Source organism: Anabas testudineus, chromosome 23 (genome assembly GCF_900324465.2).
Source record: "Anabas testudineus chromosome 23, fAnaTes1.2, whole genome shotgun sequence".
Taxonomy (NCBI): Eukaryota; Metazoa; Chordata; class Actinopteri; order Anabantiformes; family Anabantidae; genus Anabas; species Anabas testudineus.
The window spans coordinates 6,266,039-6,284,379 of record NC_046631.1 but is presented as its reverse complement, the minus strand read 5'-3'; the positions used below and the strand labels follow the sequence as shown (position 1 = coordinate 6,284,379).

At 39.4% G+C, this 18,341-nt stretch overlaps 1 protein-coding gene across 5 annotated transcripts in view; it reads left to right on the top strand.

Moving 5' to 3' along the window:
- The window catches only part of tfec (transcription factor EC), a 30,714-nt gene that overhangs the window by 3,276 nt on the left and 9,097 nt on the right, over positions 1–18,341 (top strand). For 2 of the 5 annotated variants that reach the window (XM_026364260.1, XM_026364261.1), the window contains exon 2: positions 3,182–3,419. In XM_026364260.1, coding sequence (XP_026220045.1) covers positions 3,204–3,419 — 216 coding nt within the window. In that variant the 5' untranslated portion in view covers positions 3,182–3,203. Of the gene's footprint in view, positions 1–3,181; positions 3,420–16,551; positions 16,690–17,209; positions 17,452–18,341 lie in introns of those variants that run through there. The other 3 variants (XM_026364263.1, XM_026364266.1, XM_026364265.1) reach the window with 3 other exon arrangements.

The following is an 18,341-nucleotide window of genomic DNA, read 5'->3' as shown; positions in this document are numbered from 1 at the left end:
GTGTTTTCTCAGCTGTAACACAGACACTTAGAAAATCCTAAGCAGTGATATTCCAAGCTTCCTGTCTCCACGTGGGTGGGTGAGGATTTGGGCAAGTGTGTAACATGGACGGACAGATGTAGTCTCTAGACTGGATTTGCAATCTACAGTAAAGTTGGTTTTTTTTTTTTTTTTTGGTCTCAAACTGGTTCAAACACCCAAGCAAATAAAGTATTTCAGCAAAAATACTGAATACTATTTAAATTAAAAAGATGCCTTCATCTTCACTTACTGCAGGCAAATTAGGTTAACTAGATCTCTTCACAATGTGCACAGCTGACACACGTAGTGCAGTTAGAAGTGTATGAGTAGAATTAAAATCTACTCATACACAGCTGTAGTCCCGCTTATAACTGGTGAGACAGTATAAAGCCCCAGGATCAGGAGTGGGCAGTGAAGCAATTTCGGCATAGTGGCCAGCGGTGGTATTGCACGTCCTGCACTAATTAAATGACACACACTGGCTCAGAAATAAAGCAGCCATAAAACACTTGATGTGACTTGATTGTTGATTTTATTTCTGATTGCAAGTATCTTCTGAAAAGTCTAGAAAAGTTGTCAGATTATTTTAGTGTATCCCCAAATATGTGTGGGGCGCCACGAGGCATGGCTTGAGGAGGCTGCAAGTGGGAAAGCACAATAGGCCCGAAATGCGTGGTGACGATCCAGGTAGTTTTTTATTCTAGAATCCAGAATTATTATTTTTTTTAATTTCCTATAAACAATTTGCCACTGAGTAACTTTCTCAGAAATGAATGCACAGAGGTGATGAAATTTACGTCACTGACATGAGGAGTGCTAAATGTGCAGCTTTAACAATTAGCCGCCAGCAGCTGGTACTTTGGCATTAACATGAGCCTCTGTTAAACTGGACCGTGCCCCAATGACAAATTAGTGGAATTATTACTGATAATTTCCGAATAATAACTGATACAGCACTGACATGCTGTGCCTAATGGATAGAATGACAGCCAGACATGACTTAATAACACAAGTCATGCTGGTTTTTACTGTTATATGTTACACATCTAGACAGAATTGCACCATGACAAAAACAAAAATCAGGTCACAGAGACGGGAACCAGGTCTGCAACCTGATTTAAAGAAATGTAAGCACTGTTGCTTGTTCACTTCCACCGACCCCAAGGTAAATGTAAACCCTATGTTCGTAGCAGCAGGAGGTCTTTAGTTAATTGTCAGCTCTCAGTTGGAATAAAAGCAAGTCAAACAAGCTTAAATAAAGGTAACGCTTGTTGAACAACCAGGGGATCATAAGGTGTTGGTCTCATGAGCTCAGGACATCACAGTCACACTGTTTATAGTGTTACATGGCCGTTCAGTAGACAATCACTAATGAGCCATGGTAGCTAAGGTAAAATCGTTAAGGTGGAGGGAAGAACACATGAGACTCTCAAGACCCATTTCCCATTCAGGGTTTACATTTAACCACCACCATCATCACATGGTGGTGGTGGTTAAATTCATTTTCAGAATTAAATTTGACAAACCAAAAATGAAATGGCTAAAACTGGGCAGTCACATTCAAATGTATAACATTCAAATATGAGCCCTGCAGGCAGGCGTTTCATTTCTCACCCTGAGCCATTTGACCTAAATGGACACATTATGGGTTTGTAATGGTGGAGGACTAACTGGGTGACAAAAGCCTAACAGAGTGGCCTTCCCATGCCCATAAAACACTCTTCGTGTGTTAAGCCAGTTAATTGTTATTTAGGTAACATGCCTTGTTCATGGGCTAACAGAGAGGCTCACATACCACGGACAAAGACTCAGGCTAAACCCACACAAACAAACCAGTTGTTCCAAATGACCATTCTTGCAGGAATGCAGCTAGGTGGACAAAACCCTTTCTCTACTTTTACAAAAACCTGTTTTCTCATGCCCGGTCATCTACACATTTTTACACAGTGCCTAGGACTGCCTGGCATATTCTTCAGTGGAGTTATTCTGTGATGTTGGTGACAGTATAAAGGCAATTAAACACTGTTTGCACCATTCTTGGACAGCCAGGCAGCCATATGTCTTGCCAATTAACCTCCCACAAGAAGAGAGAGAAGGAGAAAGAAGAGAGAGGCAGAAAGAATCACACATTCTTCCACTTTGTTACCTACTTCCCTTCTGTGTTCAGCTCTGCATTGCAGCAATTGTATGATTCTCCTATTTTTCATGTATTCTCCATTAGTACTCCAGTGGCAGTGACAGCTAATTTGCAAATATTGTAATTTAGTATGAAGTACTTACTTTGATACTTACTTTGCACCCTTAGTTCCCCTTGGGACTGTCAGCTATTGGTGACTTCTCCCTGTCTAACCCACTTCTTGGCAAATTTCTCCATCACCTGAACTTCCTCTGCTATTGCAACATGTGTTCCTCACCTGAACTGAAATGGATGATATTGTTAACAATCCATTAAAAAAGATGGCTTGTTAAAACGTCTCCATCAAACTGGCTCTGATGCTTTGACCTAGGGCGCACACCAATATTCAAAAATGCATTTACTGCCATAATGATCCGATAAACAGCAACCGATTTTTGCATACACCTGTTAATAAGCAGTTTCGAACAAGGACGTTTTAAAGTGTGCTCGTATAAAGACATCAGTAACAAATGCTTTCAGGGTGAAGGAACAATCTCCACAGTATCAAACGTTGCTGACCCATCACCTAATAAGTAATATGGAATTTCGGGCGGGAATCATATGAACAGATGTGAAAAATATCCAGTTGTTTCATTTCTTATTCAGCTTCTGTGCATAAAAGAAGAACATCTGCATTCTCCTTAATGTATTTATATTGAACTATGGAAGATTTCTAAATTAACAGCCAACCAAACCGCTGTAATCAGCTACAGGCTACAGCTGTCTAAAGTTGTGTGAAGTCTTACTAATGAACATAACTTGAAAATACACACTCACACACACACGCACCGCACACCACATCGATTTGTGCTGGTCCTTTTCTGCCCTCTGGTTTCCTCTTTCTTAACAGAATTTGCACTAAGAAATTCAAAAATAAATCCTGATTCAATAAATGATCATTTAAAAACAATTTAATTACATTATTGGATAATTTACTGACTAATTGTTATTTCTTCTTCTTCTTCTTTTTTGTTTTTTGCTCAGATTCAGTTTCAGGTTGTCAAAAATGTTTCAGTCATGCACGGATCCAGACTACCAGTGGGTATTAAGTCAGAGACAAGATGATCAGGGTTTTTACAATTCTGGATCACCTCTACACAGCTGGCCGCAGCTCTTCCCCCCAAATCACAGCAGCACCATTCATCATTCTCAGTATCCCTCTGGTGAAGTCTACACCAGAAGAGAACCACCTGTTCTGTACGAATCTGCGAACAAATGGAAGGTAGGTAGCCAAAAAGTGAGGTAATTAGAAGATCAACTGCGTTGCTGTAATTGCTGTGGGTTATCAACAATAACTGGACTAAATGCAGCGTAATAAATCATTCCTCTAAAAAGCTAAATATATCAGCGTCTTGTTGGCACTAGTCAGTAAGGTCACAGACACACAATTAAGTATTTAATCGGTTTCAGCCTTGGCCAAAGGTCAAGTAGTGATCCTAGAGCCATGATAAGTAACATAATATATGACAAAAGTACACTGTGAGTGAGTAAAATAACAAGCAGCTAATTTGGATTTTAAAGCACCAATGAAACTATTTTTGGCCAGTCACTCAAACTAGAGTATAAAAGACAAAAGCATTAGTCTTAGTATAAAGTATTTGTATCTCCTGTGTTTCCATATAAAGAGCTGTGATTACAATGTAAACAACTAACACCATCAATTCACATGTAAAAGACCCACTATCAATGTGAGTTTTTCTTATCCACACACTGGCCTTAACAGCACTTATATCACCACAGGTATATATTGCTGAACTGTGAGGTTAAAAACAGCGTTGTCACATGTGTAATTACGGAGCTCCATCAAATGCATCAGCTGTCATAAATATGAAACCCCGGCTGGGTCGTAAACACAGCGGGCCTCCTCTGGTGAACCTCCTCTTGCCTGCTACATGTAAACAACATCAATGACACATTGTACTTAGTCATCACAGCTGTTCAGAGACCATTTAGAAAAAAAAAAAGGCTGATAAAACAAGTATGTTACAGTGAACATCACTGTCTTCACCACCACTGCTTACAGTGGCAATTTATTTGTCTTTCTACAGCATGTGTGTAACCATCTGCTGCTAATACATACTAGCCCAATTGTGACTTTATTGCTGTGGTTCACACAAGTCAGGAACCATCTGAATGAACTCAGTGTTTTAGGGGTCATTTATTTGGAATTTTATCTCTGGGAATTGCAGCACCATTGTCCAGGCAACTAAAAACCCCACATTCAATATGCTCACACAATGCTCACAATTTCTTTATGCCATTCGCCATACTCCTGGCTGCGTGAATTTGAGTGCTCTTGAATACATAGATTGCACAACGATTGCAGATCTCATAAGGGAGTTCAAGAAATCACATCTACTTCCTGGCTTTGCTTTGATGCAAAAGTGAATGTTGTATGTTTGGGATACTTTTGGAATATTGCGAAAAGAGCCAGAAGATTCCCAAATCAGTCGTCTCCTGCGGCTTTGGGGGAGAATTTATAGATGGGAGATATGAATCAGATTTTCAGAGGAGAAGGGGAAAAAAAAACATCCCTACATTAGATGGATGACTGATAGACTTCAAAGCGCTGTTGCAGCATGTTTTTCCACTCCTGTAGGTGGCCTTTCATATGCTAAAGTTGCTCAGGTCTGATGTGTGTGTTTGCATGCTTTGTGAGAATGCCTCTAGGTGCTGGTGTTGTGGTGAACTGATACCTGCCTGAAAATGTAAGTCTACCTGATGATGTCACGTAGATGCAGGTGGAGGTGTTGATGTGAGTAGGGGGCTAGGGATTCCTTTACCAAATGAAAAGATAAACACCCTCCAGCACTCTATAGCACAATGAAAATACTAATTAGGTCCAATAAAGTAGTGGTCTCTTAGGAAAATTTTATGTTTCAAAGTCAAATCTGGTGGGTTCTGAAACTATTGTTAAATACAACATTGTGAGTAAATGCCACTACAAACACCACAGCTCTGGATTTGGTTGTGTAATATCAATGGCAGAGCCTGTGAATCACAGAGATGTAACTTCGATGTGTTGTTGCGAAAATTTCCACAAAACATTTACTGGAAATTCACATGTGATAAAATTACTTAAAAAAAAGGTCATTTACAGCTTCACTACAACTAGTGGACATTCAGTGAAGACTATTAACTAAAATTAGTTTTGCGTTTCGTTTCCTAATTCCTAGTTCTGACAGCACTATCACAGAAGTGACATGGGTGTGTAAGGATGAAAAATAACCATTGAGAAAAAAAAGAAGTAAAGCTGTTACTAATGCAAAGATGGAAGGAAGAGAGAACCTTACATATTTATAAAATTGAGGAAAATTCACCACAGAGAAAGCAGTCCAAGAAGAAGAAAAAGAGACGTGACTTAGCCAAGACTGGTGTGGAGGAAAAGAGGAGAAGGGATAGGTGGAATGTGTGAGACGGGGAGAAAGCACAGAAAAAAAGAGAAGGGTGTCAGGGCAGCAGGGACACTAGCAGGCCAAAGCATGGGAGAGCAGCAGTGATTGGTTTGGACCACCCATCTGGACTGGCTGAGTGCCTTGGCTGGCTGGACTACTGATTGCCCGCTGGACTGCGTGCATGCATGAATGAAGGAATACAGACACACAGAAGTCCTGTGAAATAATTCAGATGGAACAATGTGCTAGAGACATTAAATTAAAGTCGGCGGAAAACACACACGCTATCACCACCGACTGCACACGATGAAGTTTAATTTTATATATGGTATATCGGCTCAAGAGGATTTAACTGAAACTTCATGTGTTTGCTATCTATAATATAAAAAACTGTCGGCACAACAGCCACTTTTCAGATGCAATGGAACTTTAGACATGCAAAAAGTGTGTATAAAAAGTTATGCTCCTAATTACAATCCATTTCCAGTTTATGAAGTGACCATGAATCACCACCAGAGTAGTTAGCGTGAGACAGTCGGACAGTGAGGGGTTAGACTGATGCATATTTGCTAATTAGATCTGCCTAAAAATGCTAATTATTAAATAGCAGCTAATGGTTTGGGGACATTTCTTTCAGAGCAGCTAAACTAAAAATAGTTTCAGACCCTCTCCGCATTCTCAGCTCTCAGTCTGATTTACACTGCAAGTTGTAAATTAAATAAGCTCATCAAATGAAGGCCTGGACTTAAATTGTGTTTTCTATGTGACATGATTCAGTTTTGACTAAAGGGACAACAGTCTTCCTGTTTTTCTTCAGCTTATAACTATGGAAGAGTAGGAAGCTAATGAATTTAAGGTGATGAGTACAGGTGATTTTATTATTCTTAACATCCTAAATGTACCAATTATCTCATTTCTAATTCGGTGCAACCACCATAAGTCAATGTTTGTGTCAGTGTGAATTAGTTGAAATTGAGGTTACAAATAATTTGTCACAGTGAAAAGAAATAAACAAAACATTTTGGGGGCTTAAAAACATGCTGAAGATTTTAAAGATAAAATAAATAAAAGCAATACAATTTTTATAATAATAACACACATACACTAATTTTATTTTATTGCGTGATGAAATTGCTAATTTCAGAGAGATTTTTCACACAGGTCTTTATCCTGACCCTGTCTGATATGAAAGGGTTATCTAACAACAGGATTAGACAGAATAGCCCTCTAAATGCCTGATGCTCGAGTCTTTAGTGTCTCATCCACAACATAACTTCATCCTAACACCACACAGATACACACACATCACCACCCCTCCAGCTCAGCCCTGACCTCTTCCTATGCTGATTGTTCTTACAACAGCGCAGACTGAGCCGCTAGTCTGTCTCAGTAATTGACACACAGAACAAAAACCCAGGCCAAGTCTGGATAAAACATATCATAATCCGTCAAGGTGGGGTAGTAGGGGGTTTCAAGGCCACCAAGCTAGCTATTCACATCATGCAGGGACATGGCAAGACCTCCAGGAAAGATATTGTGAGGTGCTGGTATAAGACTTGGTATGACACCTCCTTTAAACTTCCCATTAAGTTCTTCATCTGTTTCTTTTCTTCTTCTGTCTTCTTTATTATTTTCCATGTCATAGTTCTGTTTCTGGAACGTTTGAAATATTATATATTCGAATTCGAATGAGTTTGAGAACTAAATTCCTAATTCCTACATCAACTGGCATGTGCAGTTTGTGACACGGTAAACAACAATTGTTCGTTGTCGTTGTTGTCGATTGAGAGACAATGGATGTTAATAGTTATCCTAACAGGGCACACTTATCTCTATCTTTCCCCATCTCTTAACATTTATGATTTCCTTCCTGTTGACCACCACCCCAAACATCATCAGAATGGGTTTGTGTCCTGTGGCAGTATTTTTCACCATCGCCCTTCAGGCATTTTTCACAGTTTTCAGTAGGTTTTATGTCACTTTAGTTGAAATTACACTATAATTAATAATGCTTTTTTCTGATTTATGTATAATTAGCTAAATAAACTATTGCAAAACCTCATTTTAACATCTGGATATGCAACCTTTTGGTTCACTTGTGTCCTCTTTCACCAATGGGCCACGCTTCCTCTGGTACTGACGCCTTCAAGGTCGAAATCCGCACACCTAATACATCCATTCCTACAACCATGTAGCCCTGGGCGTCGCCGAGGCCCCTGCATACTCCATAGCCTTTATAAGATTAATGCAGTGGTTGGAGCAGGTGTCTGACAAAATTCCATTCCTATTTAAACTCCTAGACCCATACCAGCAACCTAATCCTATTAGGCCTAATTGAGTGAAGTCAACAGTCTTTTTCAGTTAAACTAGGTTCATGCACTAATAGGATTCAAAAGGGGGCAAAAATGGTACAGTTTTAGAGAGTCGTAAGGTTGGTGTGTGGTTAGGGAAGTGGACAGTGTTGAGACCAGAAGGAGCTTCCCACTGGGTTTGGAGATCTGCATTAAAGCAAGAGGGAGGGAGTGGGCTGGAGGTCTCCCCGGAGGCTAGATAAGCTCAGAGGGGGGAACAAGAACATCATAATTGTCACTTGAGAACCCCTAGTGTGTTTGTGTGGGTCTGCATGTGTGTGTGTTTATGATCCATGCATAATTAACTGTGAGATGTATGATTTAATACAGAACAGTGTGGCGTTCTTAGTTTCCTGATCTAAAAGAATGATTATGGTATTATTATTATGTGTATGTGTTTGTGAATTTGAGTGAGCATACTGTATGCATGAATCACATTACATTGCAGTGTACGCTGAAGGAATAATGCTTTGGCTAGGTGCAGTTTTAAAGGAATTAGTGAAATTGAGGTTAATCTGGCAAACATTAATCTGATTGTCAGTGCATAGTTTAAATATTAGACCTTTTTCTGCACATCAGAAGGTTGATGTTTGAGTGAAATCACTAAACAATGTAGTTCAGGGATAACCGTAGACGACTTTTGCAACTGGTTCTAATTTTAAAATCTCTTCTTACAGAGAATGTTAGATAAACAAATCCTACAAAATAGTGTCCACTGCAAATACATAGCTAGTATAGTTTTATGGGTGTCTAATGAGCCAAACCAGCACTTTCCGTCTTAATCACTTTCCTATTATTTATACTAGGATACACTCTTCCATTAAAAACATGGTAAGAAGAAAGCAACAGCTGTAGATATGATCTACAGTGAAATGTCCTCGAGCCAAAAGACAGTAGGAAACGTCAGGTTGGGCCTTAAAAATCAAAAGCTTGTCACTCCACTGATTCCTCCTTGTTTTTGGCTTGTGGCTACAACATGATCTTATCAGGGCCCCTTTTTAACAACTCTCCACCTTTGTTCCCTGCTGAAAGACAAGATGAGTGGCTGTGATAGACAAAGCTTCACACACTCACACCAAATTAAAGAGGTTGAGGTCAAAGTGGCACGCAGTGTTTAGCCAGTGGCGTCAGTGACACAGACACGGCCTTAGGATCTAACCTTTCAGGGCTGCCCCAAACCAGAGGTGCTACGTAAGACTCCCTTTGATGAAAACATATTCAAAAGAACTTAAAAGACAAAAGGGTTAGCACGGGCTTTCAGTGATCTTGCAGGGTCTTCTTTCTTGAAGGACAAATAGGTAACAAAGTGACTCAAGGGACAGTTGACATGTAACTGGAAGTGAGAAAGCACATCAGGTTTACGGGTTTAAAGCAACATTGAGTCCGATTTGATTGTGATCTCACAACATTATTAATTATGCCAGTTGAAAGTCATTTGCGGACACTAATGTTGTTGTAGATTTTAATTTTATCTAAACTATTAACATTTTTTTTCTGTTTTTACACTGTAGTACACAGTGGAGGCTGCTTGAGAGAACACGACACTTTAGTAAGACAACTCGCCACAGTGAGGGTTCAAATGAAGGGACTTATAAACGGCCTGACAGATAATTAAACCATTATATGCTGTCTATTCTCCTAATCGTATTAAAGAGGGGATGTCTTCATAGACATTTCCTAATCTGATTACATCTTCCCATTCCTTGATAATCCATCATGTAAAGAAGTGCCTGAGGTTCAACAATCAATTCCCATAATTGTTCCCTTGATTGCTCCTCAATCCTCGCTCGCCCTGGAAGTTCTTCTGGTCCTCCACGTTGAAAGACATACCAAAGCCTCTTATTTCGCTCTGATGAGACGAACGAAGAAAGATATTTGAATCTTTAGTGGGAAGGACCAGGACACAAGGAAAAGATGCGAGTGAGGGAAGCGTGGATGCAATTAAGGGAACTGGGATGTCCCCAAAGAACTGACAGGGAAGAGCTAGAGTTTAACCTGACAAGCCATTAACCCTTTATAAAATATATATTTGTTTGTGTGTGTGTGCTAGAGAGAGAGAGGGGAGTTCCCAGTGATGGAGGAAGGAGTCAGGAGGGAGGGGGAAAAGAGATACAGCTTAGTACAATGATACAACACAGAGCTGGAGGAAAAAAAATCAAAGAATTGGAATAATTGGCATAATTCAAGGTGGCTGGGCACAGTCAGGGGGAGTGTCAGTGCTGGGCAAATCTTTTGCCATCCTCAAAGAGAGACGGTCTGCACAATTAGCCACACGAACTCTGACCCTGCTCAGAATAATTAATGAATAACAGAGGGATAAAGACAAAAGGCGCAGAGCAGTCTGGTTGAGTGGCGAGCGATGGTAATACATCAAAGAATGCCGTTAATTGGCCCTGTGGCTTTCATTCTTTGCCCTATTTCTTTCAATTCATTGACTCAAAATAATGGGTTCAGGTTCATTATCAACAGGTCGTAAGCCCTGGGAGTGCCAAAATTCAACAGGAGAGTCAGGGGTGTGTGTGTGTGTGCGTATGCTTGCCAGTGCATGTGGACAGAAATGTGTGCAATGGCTTAGCTTTCGCCTGGCCCCCCAAAGTCCTGACAATGTCAATTCCACACAGGGGTAACTAAGAGTTGTACAGTTGTGTTGAGACGAGAGCAACAAATCACACTTTTAAAGATTTGGTTTCAGTTGTGAGGAGCACAAGAAGTGTTGCATGTGTTTCTGAATGCCACAAGTGTCGTCACGATGCTGGAATATAACTGGTACGGCCAGGTAAGTGAAAATGACACACCTACTCTGCACTGATGCTTTCAGAAGCTACCTGTGTGTAAATATCTGCTGATGTACCGGAGTCATACTGAAAGTCTGCTATGGCCCCAGAGCTGCTTAGGTAGAAATGATAATTTTACAGCATACCATGATGTTTAAAATGTTCGAACCATCATAAGACTGGGATGGTTATATGACGCACAGTGTGGATCGTAGTTGGATCAAATCATTTTCAAACATCACAGATTTCCAAGTACACTTCCACAATGTCAAATCCAATTTTTGTACAGTACGTTTGTGTCATGTGCATGTTTCAGTGCATCAGATAAAGGGTGGCCTTGTAGCTTCTGTGTAAAAAGATCGTGACAACTGTGTTGCATATAAAGATAAAATAAAAGTGGTGCGTCATAGGGATTTGAATGACATTAGTTATAAACTAAGCCAAACCACAGCAACAGACTACAAAAGTAATACTACTACTACGACTGATACTACTACTAATAATAATAATAATAATAATAACACGAATAAAGTAGTTTATGGTCTCGTACACTGGTACTGAACTCAGGTAGCCTCTCCTTGCAAGTAATGCTTCATGACTACGGTTCACCCTCAGTTCACTTTAGAGTGCCTGTTTAGTCCCAAGTCTCTACTCTTTATCTGTCTGTGTGTCTAAGTCTTTTGTCTTCTCTCGCAAACTTAATTTACTGATAACTATCAAAGCCAAAGGAGTGCGGTTTTGGATCGAAAACCCCAGGTCATGTGAAATTACTCCCATTCATGTACAGAATCAGACACACCATATAACTCAATTGCCGTAACTTTGTTCACGACACGTGATTTTATTAGGAATACCTCGCAGCTTGTTACACACCGAAATATTTCAACCATTCTCTTGGCCAATCACAGCTCAGTATTTTGTCTTTTTATCTGTACTAGTCGTTAAATTGCCATATACAATGTTTCCCATACCTGGGTGAGTCATGTCAAGTAATTAATACCCTGAAATACACCTTTTAAGTAAGTCTTTTGGTCTTTGGGGCTCCCCATTGTGATGAAAAGATTGTTGTCGTCTCACGTTAGTCTCACACAGGTGCCCTCTCTGCCTGCACATCAGATCACTGCTTAAATATAAGCTGTATAAACGCTAACCCCTGCATCCTTTTGACCACGAGAATAACAAAACACTTTGATTTAACTTTCAAGCTGCATATTGGTTTTAGAAAACTGTTTCAACCACATTTAGTGTTACAGCTGTAGAAAGCTTGTATATGGATAAATGTATATAATAGAGGGGAAGCATTTCCTAAAGGAGTAATAATATATTCTAAATACCTGCCACTATAAAAACTGATCAGACTGACCAGAGTTCTTCTGGATGTCACTTCTCACTCCCCTCACTTTTTTCATGCATTGCTGAGGAGAGAGGCACTGGCATCCCTCCCTTTGTCACAGAAGTCTCGTTCAAACGGCAGGAGCACAAATATAGCCGAGCAGAGCAAACAAACAGCTCTTTGTCCACAGTACAAACCATTTATTATTAGTTCGGGTAAGGTCAAAGTTGATTTAATTTTCTGCTTAGTTCTCATTAAAGCGCTATTGCATTATTTCATTTCCCACAATCAAATTAAGGGCGGAGGGAGAGGGAGTAATCAATATATCTCCACCAAAAGCTTTTGAACAGTGGACTGCAAATCTAGTCCACAAATGCACTTTATGCTGGTTAGGGGTGAGTAGGAACCTTTTTTTTTTGATGCCATGTTAAGCTTCAAAGGTCAGAGGAACTTCACTGAAATATATCTGTAATAAATTCAGTTGCTAGAGTTTTTCTTATAATTCTCTTAAGATTTGCAAACAAGATAAATAAGTTCTTAGGAAACATGTCCAGACTCATTCACTATTTATTATATGCTGTAATCCAAAGATTCCGACCAGGGGATCTGCTGCAGTTGCCAGGGGTATATGGAAAAGACTATTTGAAAAGAGTATTTGAAAATATAGCAATTATGAGTTGATTCAAAATATTGAAACATTCCCACATATTGAGTTAACTGTAACATCTGAGCACTGTGTGTTGCAAATAAGAATGTGTGAAGTAAGTAGAAAGAGCAAGCTAAAAATAATAACTAAATATGACTGGAATCGTAAATTATAGTCTTTAGTATCAATTAGAAAAATATATGTAACAACTACAAATCAAACAGGAAATACAAACTGTCAATCTACCCAAAATGTTTCCACTAAATTACTGCAGATACCATCAGACATGAGCAATATTAGACATCAGAGGACCACCTACATCATGTTGCCCTATTTTTAATATGGTGCTTGATGAGTCACATTTGATGAGCATTGCAGAAGTAACTTAAAAAGCAAGAAACCACTCGTCTGTCCTGTTTGTTGATCTGATACTGGCATTTTAGTAAGATAAAGTATTTAATCTAATAAATGTTTGGGAAAGCAGACAACAGTCGCAACATTGATCATGTACAGAAATCGTAGACCATTGGGTTGATAAATCAACAACTGACATGGTCTTACTCTGTTTTTCTCATCTGTGTCGTCACTTCTGTTTGACACACTTTCTTAGACTTTATTTTCCTAGCTTACTGCATTTGATGGTGACTAACAAGACTGACCTTTTTCTTAACCCAGAATACTCCATAAAGGCATTTCCCAGTATTTCTGGCTACACAAACTGCTGAGTAATGTCTGCTGCTTAAACTCTGATGTTTCTGTTACCCAAGCAGTTCACAGTGAAGACAGTTTAGCTGCAAATGTAGTTTCTGATAACAAAAGTTTTTATGTGAGTACATTTTACGGTATAGGTTTAGTAAGTTAAAGTGTATATACTGTACAAATAGAGTAAATTAGTTTGACAATAAATCCACTGATAACATAATTAGATTCTTTGTAATGAAAGCATGACATTAAAAAAGGTACACACAAATGTGACTTCTTCTTGTCAATAAAACAAAGTGATACTTTACTGAGATACAAAAACTTAATTTAAATGTACTGTAGTTGAAACTAATGTTTTTTCTCTCTATTTACCGAGCATTATGTCTTTAGAACAAAAGGCCTTTAATTCTAACTGTCCTGCAATCAATCATGTGCATAACTTTAATAAGACTTCATCTTCATAGTTACAGTTGGAGCCCACTGGGGCTTATTTTCACTGTCTGCCAAAGCGAGAGATTAAAGTTGTCTGTACAGCTTTCTGACATCATTCAGAGAAGCAGAGCTAAGCACCGGTCTATGCTGTTCTAGCCCACTGGGTAGTGAGGGTCAAGGATGAGGCGTCCCTTTCAGGAGCTGAACCACTACACAGCAGTTTACCCACAGTCCTCTGCTCTGTATTGCTCAGCGGCTTTGTGGCTTGAACCTGCTCATGAGCAGTAACCAAAGATCAGGAATCAGTAGTACGTACTGTTGAACTGTCCCCGAGTCTGTATGTGTGTATGCGTTTCTAAACAGCTTACAATCTCTCAGGTGTTCCTGTGAACAGAGTCCTTTTCACCGTTCACACAGAATAGTGTGCTCTAACTGATTTAGCAACAAAAATTGTATTATTCCATTTTGACTCATTTAACTAATCCACTCTGCACTGACAGGAACTGGACTGCATCCTCCTCTATCCTCCCCTCTCTTACTCATCTCTCTGAAGTCTTTCAGTCGACTAAAACTGTTCACGTATATTTGTTATTTGAAAAACTGGACGTAAATCAGTTGCAAAGCAGAGATACCGAATACATTAATGCATGGTTTATTTAAGGTTAATATTCAGTGCTCTCATGCGTTGATGGTAAAAAAACTATCTGTGAAAAAATATCGTAATCTACCTTCATCAGAAATATTAAGCATACTGTAAAAAAAGTGCTTAACTCAGAGCTCATGATAAAAAAAAATCACACCAAAGGCACCTTCTGTCCTCTTCAGAAACAGAATGAAATTGCCTTGTTCCTCCAAATCAGCCTACTAAACTTTTAAATACCTAAATATTAACATTCATATTTTGCCTGTTTGTAATATTATGTCTAAAAATACACCAGATATATTTTTGGTGAGAGTTGTTAAATAGAATAGTTTGTTTACAATCCAAAGTCCAGGGTAGCAAGAAGCAAGGTGTCTTTACTTTGAATATGAATTTCAATTATTTTTTCACCACAGTCAAGGCGGACCATTTTCATAAATTCAATATTTCATCAAGGTAACAAGCACATACTCTTCCACACACAATTCCACGTGTATTCCAGTTAAAATAGCCGTAATATTTAATTCATTTGAGGATCATTAGAAGTGCAGTGGTGTCGTGTCCATTATGCATTCCTTTTCTAGCAGGATAAAACAGACCTCAGATGTGGGAACTGCGCTTTGAAGTGTTGTCTCAGAAGCAAGCCAACTCTTACAGGAAGTCCCTGATGTTTAATACATGCCATGCAGGGGGACTAACAAAGGTGAGCACTTGTGGCTTGCCCCAAGATGAGCCAAAAATGGCCAGCTAGGAATTTGGCTGGATCTGATATGCTGCAGACGCGTTGCAGGCATCAGATAAACAAGAAGCAGAGTGATATACACATGGGTAATGATGAACTTGTACAGTGCAAAACATGATTCCTGTACACTGAAGTATAAGGAGGGACATTTCCTACTTAATAAAATCATCCACTACGGACACATGTGGAACAAACTATAATTTAACAGCTGAGCAGAGACATTGGCTTGTTGTGCATTACCGTGTTAGTCTATCAAAACATAATGTGTACCGGCTTGATTTAACTGAATCACTGTGATTCAGTTTGCTTTATTACATTCACTGCCCTTGAATTATGCATTTATTTAAGGCCTCTAAAAAGATATAAAATCATCAGGTACTGTTTGCAATAATCACTGAATGTGCAGCCAGTATAAAACTGTAGAAAACGTGGACAACCTGAATTTTACTGCAGCCTTAAAATGGGCAACAAATATCCTGCACATAGGTCAGGTAAAAGCAGTCAATCAATAAATAGAATAGAAATCCAGTATTCTGCGTTACCATTGTTTAATGGTAGCATTTTGCAGGTGAACAAAGTGCAAAAAAAAACTCCTCAAATTTCTTGATGTGTTTTGCAAACCCTGGTTGGACTTTAAAGTTTCTCTTTGCTTGAATTTAATGTGCTTTCTGATGTAGCTGAAGAGAATGGCAGCAGCTGATTTAGCTGTTTTTTTTTTTTTTACTATCTAAAGGTTGGGACTACAGGGAGTACTTGCAATAACCCCGTTCAATTTTGCTGTGTCCAGGAATTCTCTGAGAGCCATTCTGGGAAGTCCTGCACTGGCCTTTGTTGTGGCTTGACAGTGACTGGGACATGATAAGTTTGTGTGAGTGCACAACTGTGTGTTTTAGCATATTTGCACACATGCAGATAACTTTTTTTTGTGTGTGTGTGTGCGTTAACCCCAGCTGAAGCGATGACTGTAGTTTGATGACTACAAAGCCTTCCAAGGGAAGTAGGTGTCATGAAGATAACCTGAGAAAATGTGCTGAGCTGGGCTGGATGTTCTGCAGGCAGGAAAGTGTGGTGATCCACAAGCAGGAACTCACATTCTGTCAACTTATTACACACACACACCAACCCCCCTAACTGCCATCTGTATTTCTGCCTCCGTCAGGCCTTTCCCTGACCAAAACACAAGCATGCCCTAACACACACACACAGGATATGGCCCGTGCGGTTCCCAAATAAGCTGATGTGTCATGCCTTCCTTTCCGATATTTCTGCAAAAGCTCAGGAAGGCGGCTGCAGCACCTCTGTTCTTCTTCCTCTTCTTCTCCTGCTGTCTCTGTGAGAGACAGAACTGTAACTGTGACAGTTCCTGCTCTTTAAGAATTTGCAGCTCCTGTGGTGGGAGACGCTGTCACTTTGGGGAGCCATGAGTCGTTGTTGTGTGGTCAAAGTGATCACCATGACAGAGATCCAGCTTCTACAGGTAGGGGGAGCGACTTAACTACAAGCCGCAAGAAATCAGAGTAGGATCTGATAGAGAAAAGTGTGTAAGCGTGTGTGCATTTATTTGTGTTTGAATGCCAGAGAGGCTGTCTGTGCTTTATGAAAGGCTATACAGTTGCAGCAAGAAAAACCAAATAGCCACACGGTGGAATGCAAATGCAAAATTTGATCAGTTCTCTCTCCCAGTCTTATCTTCCCTCACATTTCACAATCTAGGGTGTGTGGTTACAGCTATTTACTGGTTAGCACTCTCAGCAAAAATACAGAAAGCATGTCTAAGAAGGCTTTTTGTTCCACTTTCATCTTATCTCCAAATATTCAAGCTGGGAAAAAGATAATTGAGCATGGCTACTGCATGGGCTAATAGTGTCAATATGATGGAAAATACAACATTTTGCAGAAATGAACCCAAGCCTCCTACTAGGTTTTGCCCATAATTTGTACAGCTAAAGAATGTCACCATCACCCAGTGTTTCATAAGTTGTTGGATTTTCTGAAGTGAAAGGAGAACTTGGGCAAGACTGAAACTGAGTTAGGCAAGAGCTTTTCACTTAGAGGGGACACCTGTGTCTGTTACAATGGCATTATGAGAGCAGCATTTCAGTGGGACTAAAGACATGCACCTTTTAACTCTGAGGTAAAACACACAACTATTCAATCCATCTCACAAATGGAGGCGGAAGAAATCATGCGTTGAAAGAACACATTAAACTGGACTGCAAGGGAATGAACTTGAATTCAGGTTTGTGTTGTTATTTTTAGTGGAAAGTGTCTGATTTAAATTGTAGCAGGATGTTGGTGTTATATTCTATTGAGGGAGATAGAGTTCATCTTAGCACTGCTGTGAAGTACTTCTTGCTGCAGCTGTTATGTGCTCATGGTTGCATGAATCCGCGTGAAAAACAAATATGATTTCACAAGAGATCACAGCATGGTATTGTGTGGTATTTTCAATAAGCTGTTGCATTTATGTGGGGTTAAAATCACTGAAAGTACTCAAGTTATGCAAGTGAAAGTGTTGGGAGACGTTTCAACAAAGAAGGAAATAGCGTGTGTGGACATTATCTTCTTCTGACATCTTTATTTCAGTGATTTAAATGGCTGTAATGAGGGTAATAAAGTTAGGAAGATGCAGTTGACATCCTAATGACAATTTATATCTCTTGACATGATGCTGTACTAAACCAAATATACCAAGATACTTATTATTTTCTCATGCAACCGTTGTGAAATGTAAATTAGTAACTGTAATAATTATATAGTTTTTGGTTGCATTAAATTGTATCTAAAAGGTAATAAATAGTTTAAATTGAGTGTTTTGGCCAAAATACAGATGGATATTTTCTGACATGCAGAAAATATCCATCTGTGTGAATGGAAAGTGAACCTGTGACCTCTTCTCAGTTGCTAACCTCAAACACCACCTCAATTGTTGTAGCAGGTGCTTGTATCCATATTGAGAAAGAGAAAAACTGAAGTGTCTGAAACATAAGAATAGTTGTAAAACTCCTAAAGCTGAGCTTCGATTGATTAGATTGCTACTTCATTCCTGTCCCATGTCTATGACAAGCATTGTTAATTTTCTGCATATTCTCTTCACACATACACAGGCCTGCCATTGTCAATGTTGGC